The 20,272-nt window shown below is 37.3% G+C and overlaps 4 protein-coding genes across 22 annotated transcripts in view; all 4 read right to left on the bottom strand.

The window, feature by feature from the left end:
- Positions 1-5,660, bottom strand: part of LOC122316775 (serine/threonine-protein kinase EDR1-like) — a 30,503-nt gene extending 24,843 nt beyond the window's left edge. For 4 of the 6 annotated variants that reach the window (XM_043133550.1, XM_043133551.1, XM_043133552.1 and 1 more), the window contains exons 1-2: positions 4,989-5,660; positions 3,017-3,439 (exon numbers count right to left, since the gene is read on the bottom strand). In XM_043133550.1, coding sequence (XP_042989484.1) covers positions 3,017-3,439; positions 4,989-5,420 — 855 coding nt within the window. In that variant the 5' untranslated portion in view covers positions 5,421-5,660. The remainder of the gene's footprint in view (positions 1-3,016; positions 3,440-4,988) is intronic. The other 2 variants (XM_043133554.1, XM_043133555.1) reach the window with 2 other exon arrangements.
- Positions 5,661-8,377: 2,717 nt separating this feature from the next.
- LOC122315493 (aldehyde oxidase GLOX) lies at positions 8,378-10,491 on the bottom strand. Its single transcript, XM_043131420.1, has one exon. It carries the CDS (start codon positions 10,419-10,421, stop codon positions 8,727-8,729), a length of 1,695 nt encoding a protein of 564 aa, XP_042987354.1. The 5' UTR covers positions 10,422-10,491; the 3' UTR covers positions 8,378-8,726.
- Positions 10,492-11,115: 624 nt separating this feature from the next.
- LOC122314695 (pre-rRNA-processing protein TSR2-like) lies at positions 11,116-14,221 on the bottom strand. The gene is made up of 4 exons (XM_043130226.1): positions 13,945-14,221; positions 12,957-13,045; positions 12,217-12,330; positions 11,116-11,490 (listed from the first exon to the last, which is right to left on the bottom strand). The coding sequence occupies exons 1-4, from the start codon at positions 14,132-14,134 to the stop codon at positions 11,272-11,274; spliced, it is 612 nt and encodes a 203-aa protein (XP_042986160.1). The 5' UTR covers positions 14,135-14,221; the 3' UTR covers positions 11,116-11,271.
- A 1,512-nt stretch (positions 14,222-15,733) lies between these two features.
- LOC122314678 (protein MON2 homolog) overlaps positions 15,734-20,272 on the bottom strand; it is a 66,559-nt gene continuing 62,020 nt past the window's right edge. For 12 of the 14 annotated variants that reach the window (XM_043130173.1, XM_043130172.1, XM_043130175.1 and 9 more), the window contains 7 exons: positions 19,827-20,013; positions 19,506-19,734; positions 18,461-18,785; positions 17,465-17,604; positions 16,704-16,828; positions 16,395-16,596; positions 15,734-16,214 (listed from right to left, as the gene is read on the bottom strand). In XM_043130173.1, coding sequence (XP_042986107.1) covers positions 16,127-16,214; positions 16,395-16,596; positions 16,704-16,828; positions 17,465-17,604; positions 18,461-18,785; positions 19,506-19,734; positions 19,827-20,013 — 1,296 coding nt within the window. In that variant the 3' untranslated portion in view covers positions 15,734-16,126. Of the gene's footprint in view, positions 16,215-16,394; positions 16,597-16,703; positions 16,829-17,464; positions 17,605-18,170; positions 18,314-18,460; positions 18,786-19,505; positions 19,735-19,826; positions 20,014-20,272 lie in introns of those variants that run through there. The other 2 variants (XM_043130183.1, XR_006243855.1) reach the window with 2 other exon arrangements.

The raw sequence follows: 20,272 nt of genomic DNA, 5'->3' as shown, positions 1-20,272 counted from the left end.
CCAAGTATCTTCCCAGAATTTGAAGGTAATCTTGGCAGAGATAAGGTGTGTAATTTGAAAAAATCATTGTATGGGCTCAAGCAATCTATGAGGGCTTGGTTTGAACGCTTTGGGAAGGCTGTAAAGGGTCATGGTGACTACCAAGGTCAACCTGATCACACCATGTTCTATAAGCACTCAAGTGAAGGGAAGGTTGCTATTCTAATTCTCTGTTGACGATATTATTTTGACAGGTAATGGCAACAAGGAACTTGAGAAATTAAAAACAGATGCTTGCTAACAAATTTGAGATTAAAGACTTGGGTGGCTTAAAGTATTTTCTCGGTATGGAATTTGCAAGGTCAAGAAAAGGTATTTTTGTTTCACAAAGAAAATATGTGCTTGACTAGCTTGGAGAAACAGGTTTACTAGGGTGTAAAGCAGCTGAGACACCTATAGAGCCTAATCTTAAACTACAACCTACCAAGCCTGAAGAAGTAACCAATAGATACCAGTATCAAAGCTTGTTTGGAAGGCTACTTTATCTATCACATGCACGTCCTGACATAGCCTTTGCTATCAGTATGGTAAGCCAATTCATGCACTCACCAGGGCCTAACCACTTTGATGCAGTTTATAGAATCCTGAGTTATTTAAAGGGAACTTAAGGAAAAGGTCTATTGTTTGAAGACCATAGACATCTACAAGTTGAGGTATACACTGATGCAGATTGGGCTGGGAGTATAACCGATAGAAGATCAACTTCTGGTTATTGTGCCTATGTTGGTGGAAATTTGGTTACATGGCGCAGCAAAAAACAAAATGTGGTAGCTAGAAGTAGTGCAGAGTCCAAATTTAGAGCAGTTGCTCATGGAATCTGTGAAGTGTTGTGGATTAAAAAATTATTGGAAGAATTCAAAGTCACTAATCCACTACCTATGATATTGTATTTCAATAACAAATCTGCCATAGCCATTGGTCACAATCCAGTGCTTCATGATAGAACAAAACATGTTGAGGTCAACAAGCATTTTATAAAGGAGAAGCTGGAGAGTAGACTGATTTGTTTACCCTATATCTCTACTATTGAACAAGTAGCAGATATACTTACAAAAGGACTACCAAAGAAGCAATTTAATGCTTTGGTTCTCAGCTGTTGTACTTGATGTACACAATGTGCATGACTTTCTTTCCTTAATCTAAAATGTATTTAGGTGTTCTTTTGTATACTTCCTATGTACACGCCACACGGGCTATACCTTTTTTTTTTTTTTTAGGTAATAAGAATTTTCTTTTTATTTTTTATTTATTTATTTATTTATTTTTAGGTAATAAGAATTTCATTGATAAAAAGATAGGCGTAAGCCAGGTACATCAGAAGTATAATGTGTGTACTCCGCTTTAAGAATTAGAAACTATTACAAGGAAATCATGAAGACTGTGACCATTAAAATCTAAAGCAATGGCCCACATGAATAAAGTCTTCCAGAAAAAAATCCTAAACACTTCCACTGAGCGTTCCTTATCCTCAAAATATCTATCATTTCTCTCGCTCTAAATACACCAAAGAAGGCAAATGGGGGCCATCTACCACATAGCTGCAATCTGTGGAGTCCCTAAAATCCCTCTCCAGCTTGCTAGTAATTCTACAACCCTTCCCGGCATTACCCATATTAACCCCATCCTGCTAAAGAAATAATTCCATGTTTCCCGAGCAAAGTCACAGTGTAAGAGTAAGTGATCCACTATTTCCTCGCTGTTTTTGCACATGCAGCACCAATCCATAATTATCTGACCACACCTTCTTAGATTATCAATGGTCAAGATCTTCCCAAGAGCTGCTGTCCAAACAAAAAACGCAGCCTTAAGAGGTGCTTTGCTCCTCCAAATGCTCTTCCATGGAAAAATAGGGGGGTCCTTAGCTGTAAGTGTATCATAAAAAGAGCCTACCAAGAATTTCCCTTTCTTAGAAGGTCTCCATTCCATCTTATCTTCAGCTGTAACAGCAGCAGTTGAGTTATGAAGCAAGTTAAAAAATTCCACCAGCACACTCACTTCCCAATCATGTGCCTCCCTAGTGAGATTGATGTTCCATTCTTGAGAATTATTTATAAGAACCCGCAAATCAGCAACCATCGCTTCTGTCTCCTGTGCAAGTCCGAAAATAGTGGGGAACTTAACCTTAAGAGCAGTATCCCCCACCCACACATCATGCCAAAAACTGTACACGGGCTATACCTATTTCATTCGTATGAATAAAATTTATTTCTTATTAAAAAAAAAAAACAAAAAACCAATTTGAAAATTTGATCGGCAAGCTGGCCATGGAAGACATCTCCAAACCAGCTTGAGGGGGAGTTTGGAAAGTTTCCAAATTTATCCAATCAACTCTCCCTGGATTATAGGAGAAATTTATGTAATTATGTAAATATTCTTAGGAGATATTCTAGGAGATTTGTTAGCAATTTTCATTCTTTCCTTTTGTTATTCTTTCCTTCATTATTCTTTCCTTTTAGCTTATCCTTGTAGTCTATAAGACATACGGATTGTACCTTATTTTAAAATAATAAGAAATACTATTCCAATTCTTCTTCACCTCTAGAACAATACTTATTCCAATTAGACCCCTAATCAAAATATCAAAGGAACTTCAAATAGATCATCAGTTAGCCCTGAGGACAATTATATTTCAATAAAAAAATTGCAAGATATTTGTAATACTGGCTTTTGCCATCCATTTTTTTATCAATAAAATTTGTTTATTTATCAAAAAAAAAAACTTGCAAGATATTGACTTAAAAGAAATAGTTTTTCAGTTTTAATATAATACCCATATTTAAATGCCATGGATGCACACCAAGTGACTTATCCACCCGCCATAAGCAATGAAGATGAAACTGCTCATATTCACAATGTTCAAACACCATAAATATACAAAGATTGGCTTGAAAATTAAAAACGTATGGCCACAAGAAACCAGAACAATGAGATACTGCCTATAGAGCCTAAAGTCAATAATAAAAGTCTGATGGCTGACCTTGAAAAGCAAGGCACGATGCCGAGAAAGGCCAATGTCTATGGACCCAATAGGCAACACACTTGTGTGAAGAGATGTCCTCAACTCTTTTCTCCTTTCCATCCACTGCGCTAACATGACATTAGCATCCCTCACAGCGCCACCCATGTGTCCTGTAACTAACTCAGCAAGCCTTTGTGCCAACACACCAACCTTGGTGATAGGGCAGTCTAAAGCAATACAGTGTGCAATTTGAAGTAACTCTTCCAGAGCAGGATCGATTGTTCGATTAACCATTACAACTTCAAAGCCAGAATTCCCAACGTTTGTGTCAAGATCTGTGAGAGATTGCATCTTTCCTTGACTTGCCGAATCCGTGGAGAGCCTGTATACATCGTAAAAACCATCTACCACTTTATCCTCATAGTCAAGAACACTGTATTCCTTGTGAGACAAAGAACGCAACAGACGTCAAGCCAAATTAAATAAGCGTGGAAAACTTTTTTAAAACTGCAGGATATAAGCATGTAAAGCATACTTGAGCATAGTGAGATGTCAATTTATTGAAACCATGGAACTCTCTCTCTCTCTCTCTCTCTCTCTCTCTCTCTCTCTCTCTCTCTCTCTCTCTCTCTCTCTCTCTCTCTCAGAGTAAACTGACTAAACTGTCAGTAAAAATTACCAAAATTACCACTTCCATGGGTGGAATCCAGCCAGACAGAACTTGGAGACTTTTCTACTCATATGCAATATAGCTTGCCTAAACTAACGTCCATAGTGCAAAGTTTTTTTTAATATCTGTGGGTGTCTGGGCCAGCTTGCGTGCACCTCGACTAATCCCACGAGACCCTGAAGTTAACAACCAAGTAAACCTCTAGTGGCCCTGAGGGGACTCGAACTGGTGACCATTGGGGAGCAAACCCAAGAACTGACCAATTGAGCAACCCCTCAGGGTTGCAAAGTTATTGCATTTGCCCCAATCCATATATATATATATATATATATATATATATATATATATGTATAACCCCGTGTAAATCACAAACACCCATTTAACACCACCTGATCATTTTTTCATCAGTACACAATAATTATATTGATTAGATTAATGTCAATAGTCCAAGTACATAGGACATATACAACAGCAACACCTAGTCATGATTGTCTAGCAAACACCACCTAATCATTATACTCAAGAAACGTCCAATAAGACCAAATAAACCAACTTGAGTCACACATGGAGTTTTAAGTTTTTTGGACTTCAATCTTCATGAACCAAAGTTTTTACTTGCTCACGAAAGTAACATAGAATTTAGACACTTACACCTATTTAACACAACCAGATTATCACAATCCCTATGAAGAAGCAGACAGCAGTAGTAATTCACAAAAAAAAATTCCAAAAACCAAGTAAAAACTCCCAAATGGTAGAATAAATTATAATATCATAAGAAAATTCATGAAAATTTTTGAGAAATAAGACTATAAGACTAAGGAAACAAAACTTGGGAATGTACCACAGCATTTATTCTGGAGCCAATATGTAGTAAACAATTCCATCTAAATGTTGACTGATTTCATGAGAAGTAGTCAAAGATAACCACTTTATACATTAAGCTCATACAGTACAGCTCCCTATATGCAACCCGAAATTATATCTCTTTTAACCAAATTACCCCTTATTTTACAGTTAATCAAACAATTTCAAGGAGCAGGCAAAATTGGACAGCAATTGCCTAATCTACAACAATACAAAAGGTCATCTATAAATATCCCTAATTCAAGCTCATCCCAATCAAACCTCAAAAGACGGAGTTTCCACTAATTCGAAAGTAATTTAAGAAAGAATAATGAACGACCAATCCGAAACCCAAACTCAGAATTAGCTAGGGAGAACCAAGGAAAGACCCCCAATTAATTATCATTCACAACGAACCACTACAAGACAAGAACTTGATCGAACTTCAACTACAAGTGTTTCAACAAAACTCACCCAGTACCGCCTCGACAGCGCCTCCGCCGTGACCAAGTCCTTATCCTCCACCGAATCGATCTGCTGACCACCCAAGCTCAGCAGCGTCGCGGCGCGAATTTGATCCTTCTCTGGATCTTCGCGGGACTCCGAATTCGACGCGCTGATCGCCAGGGCCAGCTGAACCTGGAACTCCTCCTCGAACGAGATAAAGTCCTCGCGATTAGCCGCAGACGACTCGGCCGGTGGAACCGAACCCGTGGCTTCCGCAGCCGGAGACGGGAACAGCGAAGGGCTGGCCGGAGTGGCATCGGAGCTCTGACCGTTAACAGAAGCGGCTCGGTGATCGGAGGCACACGATACCGACGTGGCAGGGGTTGAGTTGGGGTTTTCATTGGATGGATTAGGGTCATGGTTGCTTCCTAAACGAAGTTTCTTGAAAATGTGCTTCATCTCTTTCTGAAACCCACTCTTAATAACTTTCTCGCTCTTTCTCTATCTCTATCCCTCTAAAGGTTTCCCAGGGCCCCGCCGTATTTTCCCACTCTCTCCCTTTACTTCTCAACTTTCCCAAACTTTCTCGCAGTTTCTCTGCCAGACTACCGCTTCTTGTTTGGTTTCTCGGGGCTCAAGAGAGAGGAAAGTGTTCGGAGGGAAAACTCAATTCAGTACCGTGTCGGTTCTATGGAGATATGTCGGGCCGTATAACAAACAAAATAGGCATGTGTTTCCTTATATTTACGAAACTGGCATTCACGCTCCCATACTTCTTTTTTTGAGAAACTCTTACTTCATTTCATTGAACTAAAAGAGAAATACACTGAAGAATATCCTCTATTGTTACATTAAAATTATTAGAAATGCTAAGAGAACCTTTTGCTAACAAATGGGCTATGTTGTTACCGTTCCTCCTAACATGAAAAACACGCCACATTGCAAAAGTTTTAAGCCAAGTTCTAGTCTCACAGATAAACATGCTGGTATTGCTCCACGCTTCATTTTCTTCTTGTAGTGCCTTTGTTACCAGGAGTAAATCACCCTCCAATTCAATCTGTGTCAGTCCCATACTTCTAAGTTGACCGAACGAAAATTATTTAAGAAATGAGAGCCGCTAGAGATAAACCAAAGTTTCACGTTCGGTTTTGAATTAGAGATGTTAAAAATGATGAATCAACGTCGACTATAACCCCACAATCTGTTCTACGTACAACAATGTGTTGAACTACTTCAACAAGTCTGCGTGTAAGATATCCAGCATCTGATGTTCGTACAGCAGTATCTACAACTCCTTTGCGGGCTCCGTAGCAAGAAATGATATATTCTGTCAAAGACAGTCCTTCACGTAAATTGCGGGTAATTATTCAAATTAAGAACAGAAACTCGTTGTTTTTTTTTGTTTCCCAAAAATTCGAAATTAGAAATATTTCAAGATAAAAAGAAATAGATTCTACAAAAGAATTTTATATATTGAAGTGGCAAACTAATAGTGTATTACTTTTTCTTTTTTTTTTTCCTCTTTCCATATACCTCTTTCTCTCCCTCTGTGTGCTCTCCCTTCCTCCCCTTCCCTACACCAGCCACCAATAGAGACCATGTGGTAGAACAAAGCACGACGGTGCTATGGATCAGCGTGTTAGGGATTCCGGTCTTGTCCTTAACACTAACGACCACGAGCTCGTCTTGGTGATGTTGGTAACCGAGTGATCTTGCCAACTTGCCTGGTCTTCAACAAAGAGTAGTGTTTGGGTGGAGGAATGATAGCGGATATGGTGGAATTGGATAGGCTAAGTGTTGATTCGGTGTGTTTAATGTAAGGTGGAATGACTTGATGGTTGCCCTTGATGTTGGGGTCACTTGGATAATGCTTAGGGTGTGTATGGTAAAGTGTAACTAGGATTTTGGGTGGTGGCTAAGGGGAATTACGAAATTGGGAAGTGATGAATTATGGTTGGAGTGTAAGATAAATTGATCATTGACTTTAGGGATTGGTTAAGGTAAGATAGGGAATGTAGGATTTGGATAAGGTAAAAGGGTGAGGATCTTTGGTAGGATTTGAAAAGATGGAGATGATTGAAGGAGAATTCCTAAACAGTAGGAATCTATAAAGGAAAGATAGAGTTTCGATTTTGGCAAGTGGAGAGGGTTTTGCTTGACTTGAGGAATTTTAAGAATGGAGTGATTTTAGGGATCGAGTAGTTTGAGGGATTGAGTGATTTGAGTGGATGGAGGATAGGGTTTTTGAAGGATTCTTAAATGGTAGGAATCCTTGAGGATTTGGTGGGGCTAGTTTGGTAAATCAAAGTGGATTTGAGAGATTTAAGAGATGAGAGATTTAAGAAATTGAAAATTATGGACAATACCTTAAATTAAGGGATGGAGGATTTAAGGGATTTGAGAGGATTATCAATTCCTTAAATTAAATAATTGAAATTTGAGGAAGTCAAGGCTCCTATAAGGAATGAGTTTCCTTATGTAGCATTGGGGATGGACTAGGGCAAACACTATAGTGGATGGCACTAAGTGTTTGGATGGATTAAATGAGGCCAATGAAGAATGAACACCAAGAACAAAATGATGAACACTCAAGAACAAAGTAAAATGCTTAAGAACTTAAATGAAAAAAATGTAACAAATCAACTAATGATTAACGGATTGCACAGTAGTTGAAATAAACCTCATGAATTGGTAAATTGATAAAACAAGGATAACAACAACTTGGATTCACGAATTGTACCAAGTTGCATGAATAAGGATAATGAATCACACCTATTCACGAATTGTAAAGTGTGATCCTCTCTTTGGGATTCACAAATTGCACCCAAAAAGCTCAAGTGCCTAGCACCGATTGTTGATCTCCTAAACAAAATAATCCTCGTCTAGGGAATTTGCCAAAAGATGTAAATGCAAAAGACTAAGGATCCTATTTATAAGGATTATAACTTGAAAATTCCCAATAGGTCCATTGGAAAATAAATAATTAAATTAAAATAAATAATAAACAATAACATAATTGGCATGGGCCAAGTTGACCCATGGCATGCATGAGCCCACGGTTGGCCCTTCTCTTCATGGGGTCCTACCACAGCGACGACAAGTGTGTGATAGCAGATCGCGGTGGCGTGACGACACTACCGCCAATCTGAATAGCTAAGTATGGTCTTGTTCTCGTCAGTGTACCACGTCAGTATGTGTGATCCCTTTATATCTAAAGTATTTTTCATAAAAAATTATATATCTATATTTTCTTTAGACTCGAGTGTCCTTATGCCCTGCCCACCCCACCAAACCACCAACCAGCTCTTGATGGCCTTAGCAGTACCCTGCATGCTGAAAGCGAAAGGAAGTATCCTTTTCGACAAAATAATTTTTTTTTTTTTTTAAATATCCTTAACATTCATGTTGGAAGCAAATCTGAAATTATCAAAATAGTATTTACATTAATATTGTCCAAGCACTAACTGTGTTTTTTTATTATTCTTTTGATATATTTGGGCAGAGAAATTTCGAACCTAAAACCTCCATTTTGGAGGCTTAGGAATTATATCAATAAGGCCACATAGCTTTGGTACCTTTGGTAGCACTAGCTATGTTTTGACTGTTCATTTATAATATATATATATTTTAATTCCTTTTAAATTAAGGAGAGTTTTGCTTATATTTTTGGCAGAGGAGTCCAAAGCATGCTAGCAGCTTAGCTGCACGTCTAAGCATTTTGATACTAAAACAAATTAAACTAAAGTCCAACCAAAATAATTTATATCAAACACCTTCCTCCGCCAGACTCTGCACCTTCACCCATGTACCAGAGCTTGGTATCCCAGCATGCACCACAAACAACATGTAGTAACCCGGTGGTGCAATCTCAGCCGTTGATGGCCCCATCACGGTCACATCGTACGTATCGGATGTCAAGCGACAAACTTCCATCAACTTCAGTACCACCATTCTCTGATTCATTGAGAATGAATGTGTTGTGAAGGATGGAGCAATAATCCTTACAGACAAAACCTTATCCGTCAAATAATCCGGCACCGTGAACTTCACCGAGAAATTGTCCCCGTAGCCTAAAACCTCGTTTAGGGAAGTCAGGATTGTCGGCCTCACCGGCGTGTACCCTGCCGCCAAGTATGGTGGCGAAAATGCTTCCAGGCTTAGATCAGTCGGGAACTCGACTCCAGTGAAGTTATAGTATACGTGTGGATTACTACCGCCGACTAGAACTCGTCCGTCGGGAAGAAGAACTGCCGAGGAATGGTACAGTCTTGGTCTCTGCGAAGAGTTCATCACTGAGAACCGCCAGTTGGAGGCCTCGGAAGGGCGGTAAACAATCGGCGCTTTCGCTGGGTCGGCGCCATTTTCCCATCCGGCAGTGCCAAGCTCTGCTCCGTTGATTATAAGGACGTCTCCGGTAGGAAGGAGCAGCATGTCATTCATCACTCGTGCCATTGGCATGTCCTCCATGACCCAGTTAGGGTCTTCCTGGCTGACATTAAGTCGGCCGCAGCTGGACAGAGCACGCGCGAAACTCCTACGCGATGCATGCGAGAACCCATCTCGCGGTGCACCCCCACAAAGCAGGATTTCAACTACATTGCCTTCGTTTTCGTCCAAAGGAAGCAAGACCGACGAGCCCGAGCTCGGATAGTTACGAGGATCACCGCCGGGGATTTGAGGGAACTCTTTCACCACACGGTTTTGTTTGTAGTCGAATAATACCGATCGTGTATTGGCGAAAATGAACAAGTTTCCGCTCGGCAAAAGGTTCAAAAATGGGTACAGATTGTTTTCATATTGGTCCGTTGTTTCAACTAGAAAATGAAACCGAAAAGTTCCCGGTGATGGAGAAGAATCTTCTTGGAGTCGAGGGTAAAATTCATAGTTGAATTGTCTTCTCCCTCCAACAATGATTATTCGACCATCCGGCAATATTTGATTAGTTGCATACCATCTCCTTTCAGTCAAGTAGTGTGGAAACTCGATCCAATCACAGTTTTCGTCCGTGCATGGGGTGAAAGAGCGAATAACATGGTCGCCATCGTTGTAGCCGCCTGTTTGGATGAGGGTACCGTCGGGAAGAACAGCCCCAGAAGAGCACCAAGTGTCAGTGTGCACCATGAGAGCTCGGAAAGTATTGGTATCAATATCGTACAGGATAGAGTGAGCGGTGCAGTCAACCTTGAGTGCAGTGTCGTTGGTGTCACGTCGGCAACGACCGTTGGGGAGTGAGAGGTTAGACGAGCCGAAATCGGTCCGATCGAACATGATGACTTTGTTGTTGTGTAGGAGTTGCATGTGCATGGCAGATATGCCAAGGGATGAATGCAAAAGCTCCCACTGGCCTTGACGGCCCGCGCATTTAGGCGGCGTTTGACAGAAAATCAAGGCGGAAGGTAAAATTATAGAAGAGAATAAGATTAGAACGAGAGTGATGATGATCACATTAATGGAGGGCATGATGGTGGTAAATTAGCAAAGAGCGAGGAGAAGTTTTGGAGGTCAGGCAATTAAGGTTGAAACTACGGGTTTGGGAAAAGGGGTTGGTGTAGATGAGGTTGATGGAGTGAAAGAAATGTGATTATTTATATATCAATTACTATTAGTAACCGATCATATCGATTGTATTATAACAATAGTAATGGAAATCAAGAGAGCTTCGTCGACTTTGCCGGGGCGCATGATTACTCCGCTGCTAACGGAGAGGACTCAAGAAGCAGATAATAAACTCAAGAATTATGTTACTTTTATTTATTTTGTTAACATAAAATGCAGGCACATCTGCGGCTGAAATAATGCTCTTTTCCTGGGCAAGTTCCGGGAGCGTTGGGTATGTTTAGAAGCCTGCAAAAGCTTTCAAAGTTCGGACAGCGAAATGAGATTATATGTTAAAAGTTTAATAAAATATTAGTAAAATATAATTTTTTTGATATTATTTTTATTTTAAAATTAAAAAAAATTATAATGATTAGATGAGATAAAATGAGATGAGTTGAGAATGTTTTAAGTATCCAAACCACCCTAAACCATCTAGTGATCTGAAAAACTAACTCGGACAAGATTTTACTGCCGTCAAGAGGTTTGCCCTTTTCTGATATACTTGATCTCTTTGCTTTATGGGTTCTCAAAAGTTCACACAAAACAACACACTCACTGTGGACAGAACTTAATAATAATAAAAAAATGGCAAACCAAAATTTTGAGGATAATTATCTCACGATCGATAATGATGCATACTCGTGCTATATGTGGGGGGGAAAAGCAAATAAGATACACAGAAAGGGAGCTGCGGCTAATTCATTGTTTCAACCTAATTTCTTTTTCCCCTATTTCTTCTGCTTGAAACTTGGACCCAACCATCTTCTCCTCCTTCAGTTGCCACCTTGGGTCTAGATTGGTCAACAGGAATGCCTACGGGATTCGAATTTGACTGGGAGTCTGGTGCATCCAGGATCATATTTGATAAATCATCATTCCCATTAGCATCATCTCCAACAACACTGTCATTATCGTCGTCGTCGTTCACAACCTGATATGGAGGAAGAAAGATGAAAGTCATTAGTCCAAATATTTTCAGTTCAAGCTCTGAAAGACAGAACCTTGTAAAATACGTCATCGTTGATTCAAGGCTTCAGGGTTCTCATTGGGCCAAAACGATCACTATTTCCACTAAACATGATTAAGCATCCAATGGACAGGCAAGGAAACATGTCAGTGGTGTTTCATTCCATTGGGAAAGATCCATACAAAAGATTCCATGTTGGTGGGTGTTTCATTCCATTGCCATAAAAAATTATGAAGCTTGAGCTTCTATCTACTCCGCTTGGGATTGACAGGAAAAACTACTAATATTTGATTGCTGTTCATTGAACCTAAGAACGGTTTTTGATGAAATATATACAGTTCAAGGGGAAAAGAGTGTCACACGGTCTCTAATAGGAATATCAAAGCGGAAAGATCATATCTTTAATTTGAGATATGCTTTTTCATCCAAGATTTTGTTATCTCTAATCAAATTTACTGATGTAACACATTTTAAGTGGCTGTCAATTCAAATGGTAGACATATAAAACCACTTAAAATGTGTCAAATCAGCACACATCAAATTCTCCACTTTCAGGGAATAGAAGCTGATTGATACATGTTGATCTAAGCTTCTAGAATATGTATTTATCATATGACAAATACATATGATACATTTTGGTACATGATCTAGTAGTGATGATGATTTAGGACGAGCTCTATTTATTGTTACCTGCATGACATGACGATCGGAAACATCCTGATTACTAGCTTCCCTCAGCCGTTCGATAGACTGAAGATTTCCTTCCAAACATTCTTCGTGCATGGTCATCAGTTTATACGCTATCTGTATAGTATGAGAAGACACCAAAATTAATAGTAATGGACATTAAAGCTACACAAATTGTGGCTGATTAATTAAAACTTAGCAAGCATGAATACGATCAGCAAGTATCTGTCTAATGAAGCAAACTCAATGATAAATTAGTAAATTACTAAACCAAGGTCTAAGTTTCTGACGATTGGTAAATTGATTTGAATCATTTTCAACTGTACTTGAACCTAAGAATTGAGTTTTCGAAAACTTGAGCGCAGAGGCATCGACACTCCATGCTTGTAAGAGTTTGAGAAAGGAAATTGTGATCAACTAATTATTAGGAAGGAATTCACAATTATCCAGGGGAGGAAGAGACATGATCAATGAACTAAAATGATTTGCCCAAATAAAAAAGAGAAGGCAAATGATTGAGTGGGTTCTGTACCAAAGTGCAAGGTCGTAAAAAACATAGTTTCTTCCCCCAGTTTAGAGATACCATCATAGGATCAATATCTGAAGTCAAATTCGATCACATGATTTGTTTACCAAAAGAAATGCGAAAAAAAACATAATAAATGGAGAAAATACTCACAGAGCCCCATTACCACATACAATTAAGGATGGCTACGATTACAGCTTCAATAAGTAAAACATACCTCCTCAATGCTGCCATCTTCAGCCTCGGTATTAAGGGACAGCATAGCTTCATCAAGAATATTTTCTAAATCATCTATGTAAAGCGGCTCTAGGGTAAACAAAAAAATAATAATTCAGTGAATAAAACAGAAATCGCAATATATGAGAACTCCATAACATTAAGAACTACATATTAAACAGACCAAACACCAAGGACGTCCAAAATACAGCACAGAGTCAGAAAAATAAAAAATAAAGTCACTTAGATCTCAAGCACCAAGTATGCTTATATCTTAGATATTTAAGGAAATCCACATCTAAAGCCCCAGTCGATACTTAGTTTGCTTTGTAAAGTCACACACAAGAAAACAGGTACATTTCAAACAAGAAAAAAATACCAATAATAATAAATAAAAAAAATCATAATTCCCAATCTAGTGAACACAACACAAGCAATCCTGAATTAATTCCAAATGACAGAAAATTACAACGTTGATAATTTATTAAAAAAAGAAAAAGAAAAGGTCATCCATTTAATTGGTAAAACTAAGGTAAAGCTCAATATTCGCTAATTTCTGTCCATATCTCGTACAACTCAATAATACGTTTCAAGAAACAAAATCAAAAGTCTAAATCAAAATTCATTTTATAACGTGGTTAACAGAACTACAATTATAACTCATTCAAAGTACTAATTGGCTTATTTATCTACAAAACCCAATCAAGTACCACTATCACAAAACCATGACATTTTGAACAAAATTTCATTTAAAAAACAACTCGTATATTTAGGCGACGAATCACTTTCCAGATTTAAATAAATAAATATATATATATATATATATATATATATATATATATATATCTGATTGAGCTCATGTAACCCCATTAAACCTTCTTCGAATTTACAGGGAAACATAAATAAGTTTGTTTTAAAAGAAGGTTTCGCAATTTAGCTAAGCGACCCCGAACTGAGATTCAGACCCGTAAGGAGTATAGAGGGAGTACCTCTGGCTTGAGTGAACCAAGAGATGATGTCGAGGGCGAGTTGATCGGCCTTGCGGTTCGAGTCACGACCGCCCCACTCGTTCTCGACAGCCAATCGGAGCGCCGACCACCTAGAGAGGACTAGATAAATACCCTCTCTGAATGCCGGTACAGCCTCTGCCGTTAACGCTCTCGGAGGACCACCATCCATTGGAATCAGCGACTCTCTCTCTCTCGCGCGGTTTAAACCCTAAAAACCTGAACTACGAAAAAGCTGCCAATTATAGAACGAGTAACGATGGTCTCGAATTAATAGTGAAATCTCTTTATAAAAAGTGGATTATACGAATAATATTTTTATAAATTTTAAAGATAAAATTTATTTCTTTCACAAGAATTGAATGAAATTTATTTATTTGGCTTGATTACTCAGTTCAGATAAATTTATTTCTTTTAAAAAAATTGAGTGAAATTTATTTATTTTGCTTGCAGTAAGATAAGATGAGATGTATTTTTAAAAGTTAAATAAAATATTATTATAATATAATTTTTTAATATTAATTTTATTTTAAAATTTAAAAAAATTATATTATTTATTATATTTTATATAAAAATTTAAAAAATTATCGTGATAAAATAATTTAGATTTGAATAAACAGACGATGCCTAGAATTAGAATTTGTACGGATTATTTTCTCTCAATGTTCTCAGGGTATAACGAGCTATTTGACTGTCAGTGTTGTTTTTATTGAGAATTGACTTAGCGGAACTGTTTGGACTAAGGGCATGTTTGGAGGTTATAATAATCTTTAAAACTTTTCATAATTTTATTTCTAAACATGATTCAAATATAGTATTTTTTAATTTTTAATTTTAGATTTTTTAATCTAATTATTACTTAATTATTATTTAAACACAAATAATACTAGATTTGGCAAACTTTTAAAAAAAATATTGTTAAAAAATTAACAAGTGCTGCATCTATAAAGAGTTTTTATAGAAATAAACTCACATTTTAACATAACTTCATATAATATGTTATATTTATTTTACAATAACAGTAGCTATATAATTTAATATACCATCAAGTTACGCCAGTTAATAGAATTACTTTTGTAAAACATTTTTGTAACTAAAATATTTTTCTAAAGAATTATATTCAAATAATTTTTTAATTTAATAATAATTTTTTTCAACATTTTCTCTCATTTTTCAAAACTCAATAAAATCTATTTAATCAAACCATTTCACTATTATTCACAAAATTATGAGATAATCCAAAAATCCAAACATGCCCTAAGTCTATTTTGAATCCCTTTAAGGAACGTTTTCAAAATCATAATTTTTTTTTTTCTTCTTGAATAAATATATATTATACCCATAAATATTTTGAATTTTCATTAGTTTTTTTTTTCTTATCAATTAAGAGTACGAAGTTTCACTTTTGATAGTTTTTAAGCAGAGTCTATAACTTCTAATTTGAATTCTCTTGCATTAAAAAAGAAATCTAAAATCAAACTTGTCGATGTTCTTGCGATAACTCACACATAGTTGTATTTAACTTGGATACCGTGCTAGTATTTTTGTAAACTTTTGGGTCTTTTTTTTGTGTCATTGGTCAAATAATAAAAAATAGTCATTCTATATTGAAAGTTAGGGTTTGAATATTGCAACCTTAAAAATTAGTATTTTTGTTTGCCACATTTACAGTATTTTATGATTGCTATTCTGCAAGTGTTACAACTGTATGTATAATCTCCCGTTTACTTTCTGGCATAACAATGGACAGTAAATTAATAAAAAATTTATGAGCCTAAAACCGCATTTCTATTATGCTTTTTGGGATTTTAATCAATGGACTACAAGACACGATATAGACCTAAAACCAAACCCAATTAGGTGATTTGGTTGACTCCTTCAATACAATGTGATATTATCGTTTCAAGAAATACAAAATGTACTCTAGAACAGTATACATCCCTTGCATGCAGTCCAAACCCAATACTCAAAATCCACAAAATGATCACCGACATATACAACAAAATTGACATTTTCCCCCTATATTGTACAAACTACTTTACAATCTGGACAATGGAGGACGAGAAGAATTTGTATAAATAAATAACATTATGATGTGGTTACTTCTTTTGCTAAGTACAACAATATGAGGAATGGCTCTGTCAAAAGTATAATCTTCCTCCACTCAACTGGTCAGGCTAACCTTTTCGAGTGCCAATTCTCGGGTGATAAGTCTAAGAAGTACTTGCACTAGCTCTCTTACTCTTGGCTCCCTGTTCACCAGATCATAGGGTAAGCTACTTTGTGTGGAAACATTGTTTATCTTAGATTTTATTTTATTCTATTTTTATCATTGAGCCTGAAATTTTTTAATACCACTGCACCTCACCAACATTATCCATTTTTATGTCATGTTAAAGGACTAAATCTCTCGCTCAAAAATATTCGCTCACCTTGATGTAACCAGCTCACAAAAGGACGGGAATAGAACTAGTAGATGTGGACGCTTGTCTTGATTTTCCTCTGCTAGACCAGTTTTCAAGTATGATTGCAAGGGAAGAACGACTGCGGTGTCTGAATGAATAATCAGACGGGCCAGTTCCTGAAGGACAAAGATGATTTCTTCGAGCCTTGCTCTTGGTAATGGACGATCACCTGCAGGAACAGTAGCTTTGTTTGATGGAGCATAATCTGGAAGGAGAAATGAACATAACATAAAAGGAACATTACCAACAATAGGTGATATTGATTAAGTCACAAACCTAACTCAACCTCATCTACGAGAAATCTGTTCAAGATGTATTGACATCGGTCCATAAGAGTCATGATTGAAATTTTGCTGACTTCAGATCTTGCCAAATTCCAATCATCGGTTTCTTTGCAGTAACTGAGGCATGCAAGATTTTTGAATTAAAAGTAGTTTGGAAAAATGGTTCAAAGATGACAAAATGGTAAAAGTACAGAATAAATGCAATGCCTGATGGAAGACAGTCAAATAGCCAGTAGCTACAAGAGGATGGCGAATGGTAGTTGATGGGGCCGATTTCAAATACTATTATTGTGCCAATTAAGTTCATGAGTCAACTGTTGTGTCAAGAGAAATGGCATTGGCATTCAGGTCCCTGTAAAGCAGCTGACCAAAAATATCACAGAAAGAATTTGGACAAGTTCTACCCATAGGATCAACCATTATGTTGTGATGATCATAGGACACTAGGTTGCGTTCGGATTCTGAAGTGATCTCAGATGATTTGAGTTGATATGTGAATAGTATTAGTATTCGGTGGGTCCCATTAAGATGTGTTTGAATGTAAATAGGTTGGGATATGTGTTTAAATGTATGAAGTAGGTTGAGATGAGTTTTAACTTTTTATGGAAAGTTGAAAAAGTAATGGGTCCCATTAATGATTAGTTTGAGATGAACTGAAGTGATTTCATCTTCCAAACACAACTAGATATGTTCATGTGGTCAGATGTTGAAAACTAACATGTTAATACACAATAACCCTACCCCATATTTTACCTGCTCAAGGTAAACAACTTCTGCAAGCAAGTCAAGGAAAATCTGCTACAGTGGGAAGGCATGAGTTCTACAGTCTCGATAGGCAAAGAGCATGTCCGTGATGCACAACGGTCCAATGTGAAAACTAATCGCTGTAGAATCTGTGGAATATTAGCAATGGTATTAGAGGGGAAAAAACAGAGGTAAAACAAAGAAGGGAACATGCTGCACCAAAGCATCAGACTTAAAGCAATGCTTCTCAGGTATCTATATTGGATATATGGAATATCAACACGATCTCAGTAATGAGATGCCTAATGTCGAAGATCATAACACAGCCTAATGATTTTCTATGCTATGATCTGAGATAACCACCTTCATTCTCGCATAATGCTTGCAAATAGGGAGGAAACAGTATTTCATTCTTTTGTAACGGGTCTAATATAAGATCCTTCCCCTTTAATTAGGTGTCCCAAGCCTTGTGTTAAGTACACTTAATGATAGATTTACTATGGAAGATTCAAAGTTTAGAACTATCAGGCCTGTGCCAAACCTATCCAAACTCCTTGACAGCCTTAGCAAAGGCATTAAACTTCATTACCATCATTGCTGTCTTTCGTATTACCTTCGTTTTAGTACAATTGGTTGATGTGTACTCGCTACTTAGTTCTTAACTTAAGTTCAGGATCCTAACTTAAGTGCAGGATAATTACTGCTGCACACTTACCACCAATGTCTGCTCCAGATCATTTGTGTGGAGTAATAAGACAGTAAGACGTAGCCAAAACACACCACACAGACTAGCTGGTCCTTCCCCCATCGAAGAGCCACATAGACGGGGTTGAGCACATCACCATTGTTTTATCCATCCTGAGACATCCCCTAATTCCAACCCATCAGAACCAATGCTGAGGGGCTTCACATTACTAGTCTATTACTACCTCACTGCATGCAAGTGTATACAGAGACTATACGTAATTACCATCTACTATAAGCTTTGATAGGAAAGGAAATTACATTTAACGGTGCGTCAATTGATGACTTAAGAATCTCATCACCAAGAACATTTAAGATGGTCATCTCAAGCGACTCATCAGCCCTTAGTGCTACAGATGAGAGAGAATTGGAAGGAAGAGCTCTCCCACAATAACCAATGAGGAATATTTCATAAACATCTGCAACTTCTTTCCAGATGCGTGTTCGAGCAGGTTTACCAATACTTTCAGTTGGTCCACCATTCACGGTTAATCTTTTGATATCATCAACTAGAATGTCATTGAATCTTTCAACAGCTAATCTCCAAAGTGCACCATCTGGATTGTCTCTCCTTGTCATCATACACCTAAAAAGAAGACCGATCTTGTTTAATTACTTGTGTAATAGTTTTGAATCCTAAAAAACAAAGGAATAAATACGAAACAAATTAATAAGGATGATAAGAATGGGCATGGACACCCAACTTTATGTATGTTATCGAAGATTTAGTTGCATAATTAGCTGTGGATATAGCATCATGATTCAACTGTAGTCATCATGAAGGAAACCTATTGTCTTAACTGACCCATCGTGCATCCATTACCCATCTAATTTATACATGTCATACAGAAAAATGCCTGACAGTGTTGTTAAAACAAGCCAAAATAGTGCCTAATCATCTTTGGTCACAATAAGACACTGCATGTAGAATGGCAGACTCTATATCCCACCCCCTATAAAAAAAGCCAACATAACCTATACTATTATGATTCATTAACCTACTATCGAAAAAGCCACAACTTCTTCTAACATAATCTAATTGGATACGACGAGTTTTTTTTTTTTTGATAGGTTGGATACGACAAGTTTAGCATCAAGGAGTACATTAATAGAGTAATGCTACATATAGTTGTAGAGTATGTAAGCACGGCGCAATTGTTTTGAAAAATAGTGAGGTTCACTATTAAAAAATTAGTTTTTTTTTTTTTTTCATGTGGGTCCCATATTTGTTCACTTTTTTCAAAGAGATTATGCAGCGCTTGCGCATTCCACGACTGCAAATATCATTTCTCACAATAAGAAGTACCTTCCAAGACTTTGAATCAACTCCGGAAATATGATATGCTTTTCAATTTCTGGCGCCTGTAGAAAAAGATCTACTAGCACAGGAACTAGCTTTTCAGCAAACAGATAACTCGGGATGCCTGCCGTTAAAGATGATGTTGATACAGAACTCAGAGATGGAGCTTCCACTTTGGTTGGAGATATGGAAGCTGTCCCGTTAGGCATATCATCTTTTACCTTCATATGGGCATCTGTGGAAAATGAGACATGACATTTAACCTTTTTATTATGTAACAGGTAAAATTAAAATCAAAGCTAAGATTCCACCCAGCCTTTTTTATACCTGGTAAATGATCACTACTGCTGGTGTGCTCTGACTCATCTTCCTCATTTTGTAAGGGAGAATTAGATCTTGGAAGATATAGCAAAAACTCCCGAAGAAGAATAAGCCACATTGAAGAAATTTGCTCAGTTGGACGTAAAAGTGGTAAGATTTCCAGGACAGTACGTAGTACAGGTGGAACATGTCCCTAGACAAAAGCAGTATAGCATTCAGGGGAAATTATTTCACATTTTGAGATAAATAGTTAGTTGTTTATATGTTCTATGAGAGATAGCTAATAGCGACATTGCTATTCTCATTCCTTCAGATTCTCAGAAGCACGGCAAGGTATAGGAAGATAGGCAGCATGTGAGAGGAACATAAAGACTAACTTTTGCGAGGCAAATTCAGGCTCTCTACCATGACTGGTATGCTAAATTTGTTTGCCAACTCAAATTTTACTGCAA

Source organism: Carya illinoinensis, chromosome 7, assembly GCF_018687715.1.
Source record: "Carya illinoinensis cultivar Pawnee chromosome 7, C.illinoinensisPawnee_v1, whole genome shotgun sequence".
NCBI classification, from domain to species: Eukaryota; Viridiplantae; Streptophyta; class Magnoliopsida; order Fagales; family Juglandaceae; genus Carya; species Carya illinoinensis.
Note: the sequence above shows the minus strand (reverse complement) of the source record. Positions and strands in the feature narration are given on the sequence as shown.

Coding starts and splice junctions, on each gene's coding strand:
- LOC122315493 (XM_043131420.1), bottom strand. CDS start 10,421: ATGCCCTCCATTAATGTGATCATCATCACTCTCGTTCTAATCTTATTC.
- LOC122314695 (XM_043130226.1), bottom strand. CDS start 14,134: ATGGATGGTGGTCCTCCGAGAGCGTTAACGGCAGAGGCTGTACCGGCA. Junction 12,331..12,956: donor AAGATGGCAGCATTGAGGAG/GTATGTTTTACT, acceptor CATACTATACAG/ATAGCGTATAAACTGATGAC. Junction 11,491..12,216: donor CCGATCGTCATGTCATGCAG/GTAACAATAAAT, acceptor CCTCCATATCAG/GTTGTGAACGACGACGACGA.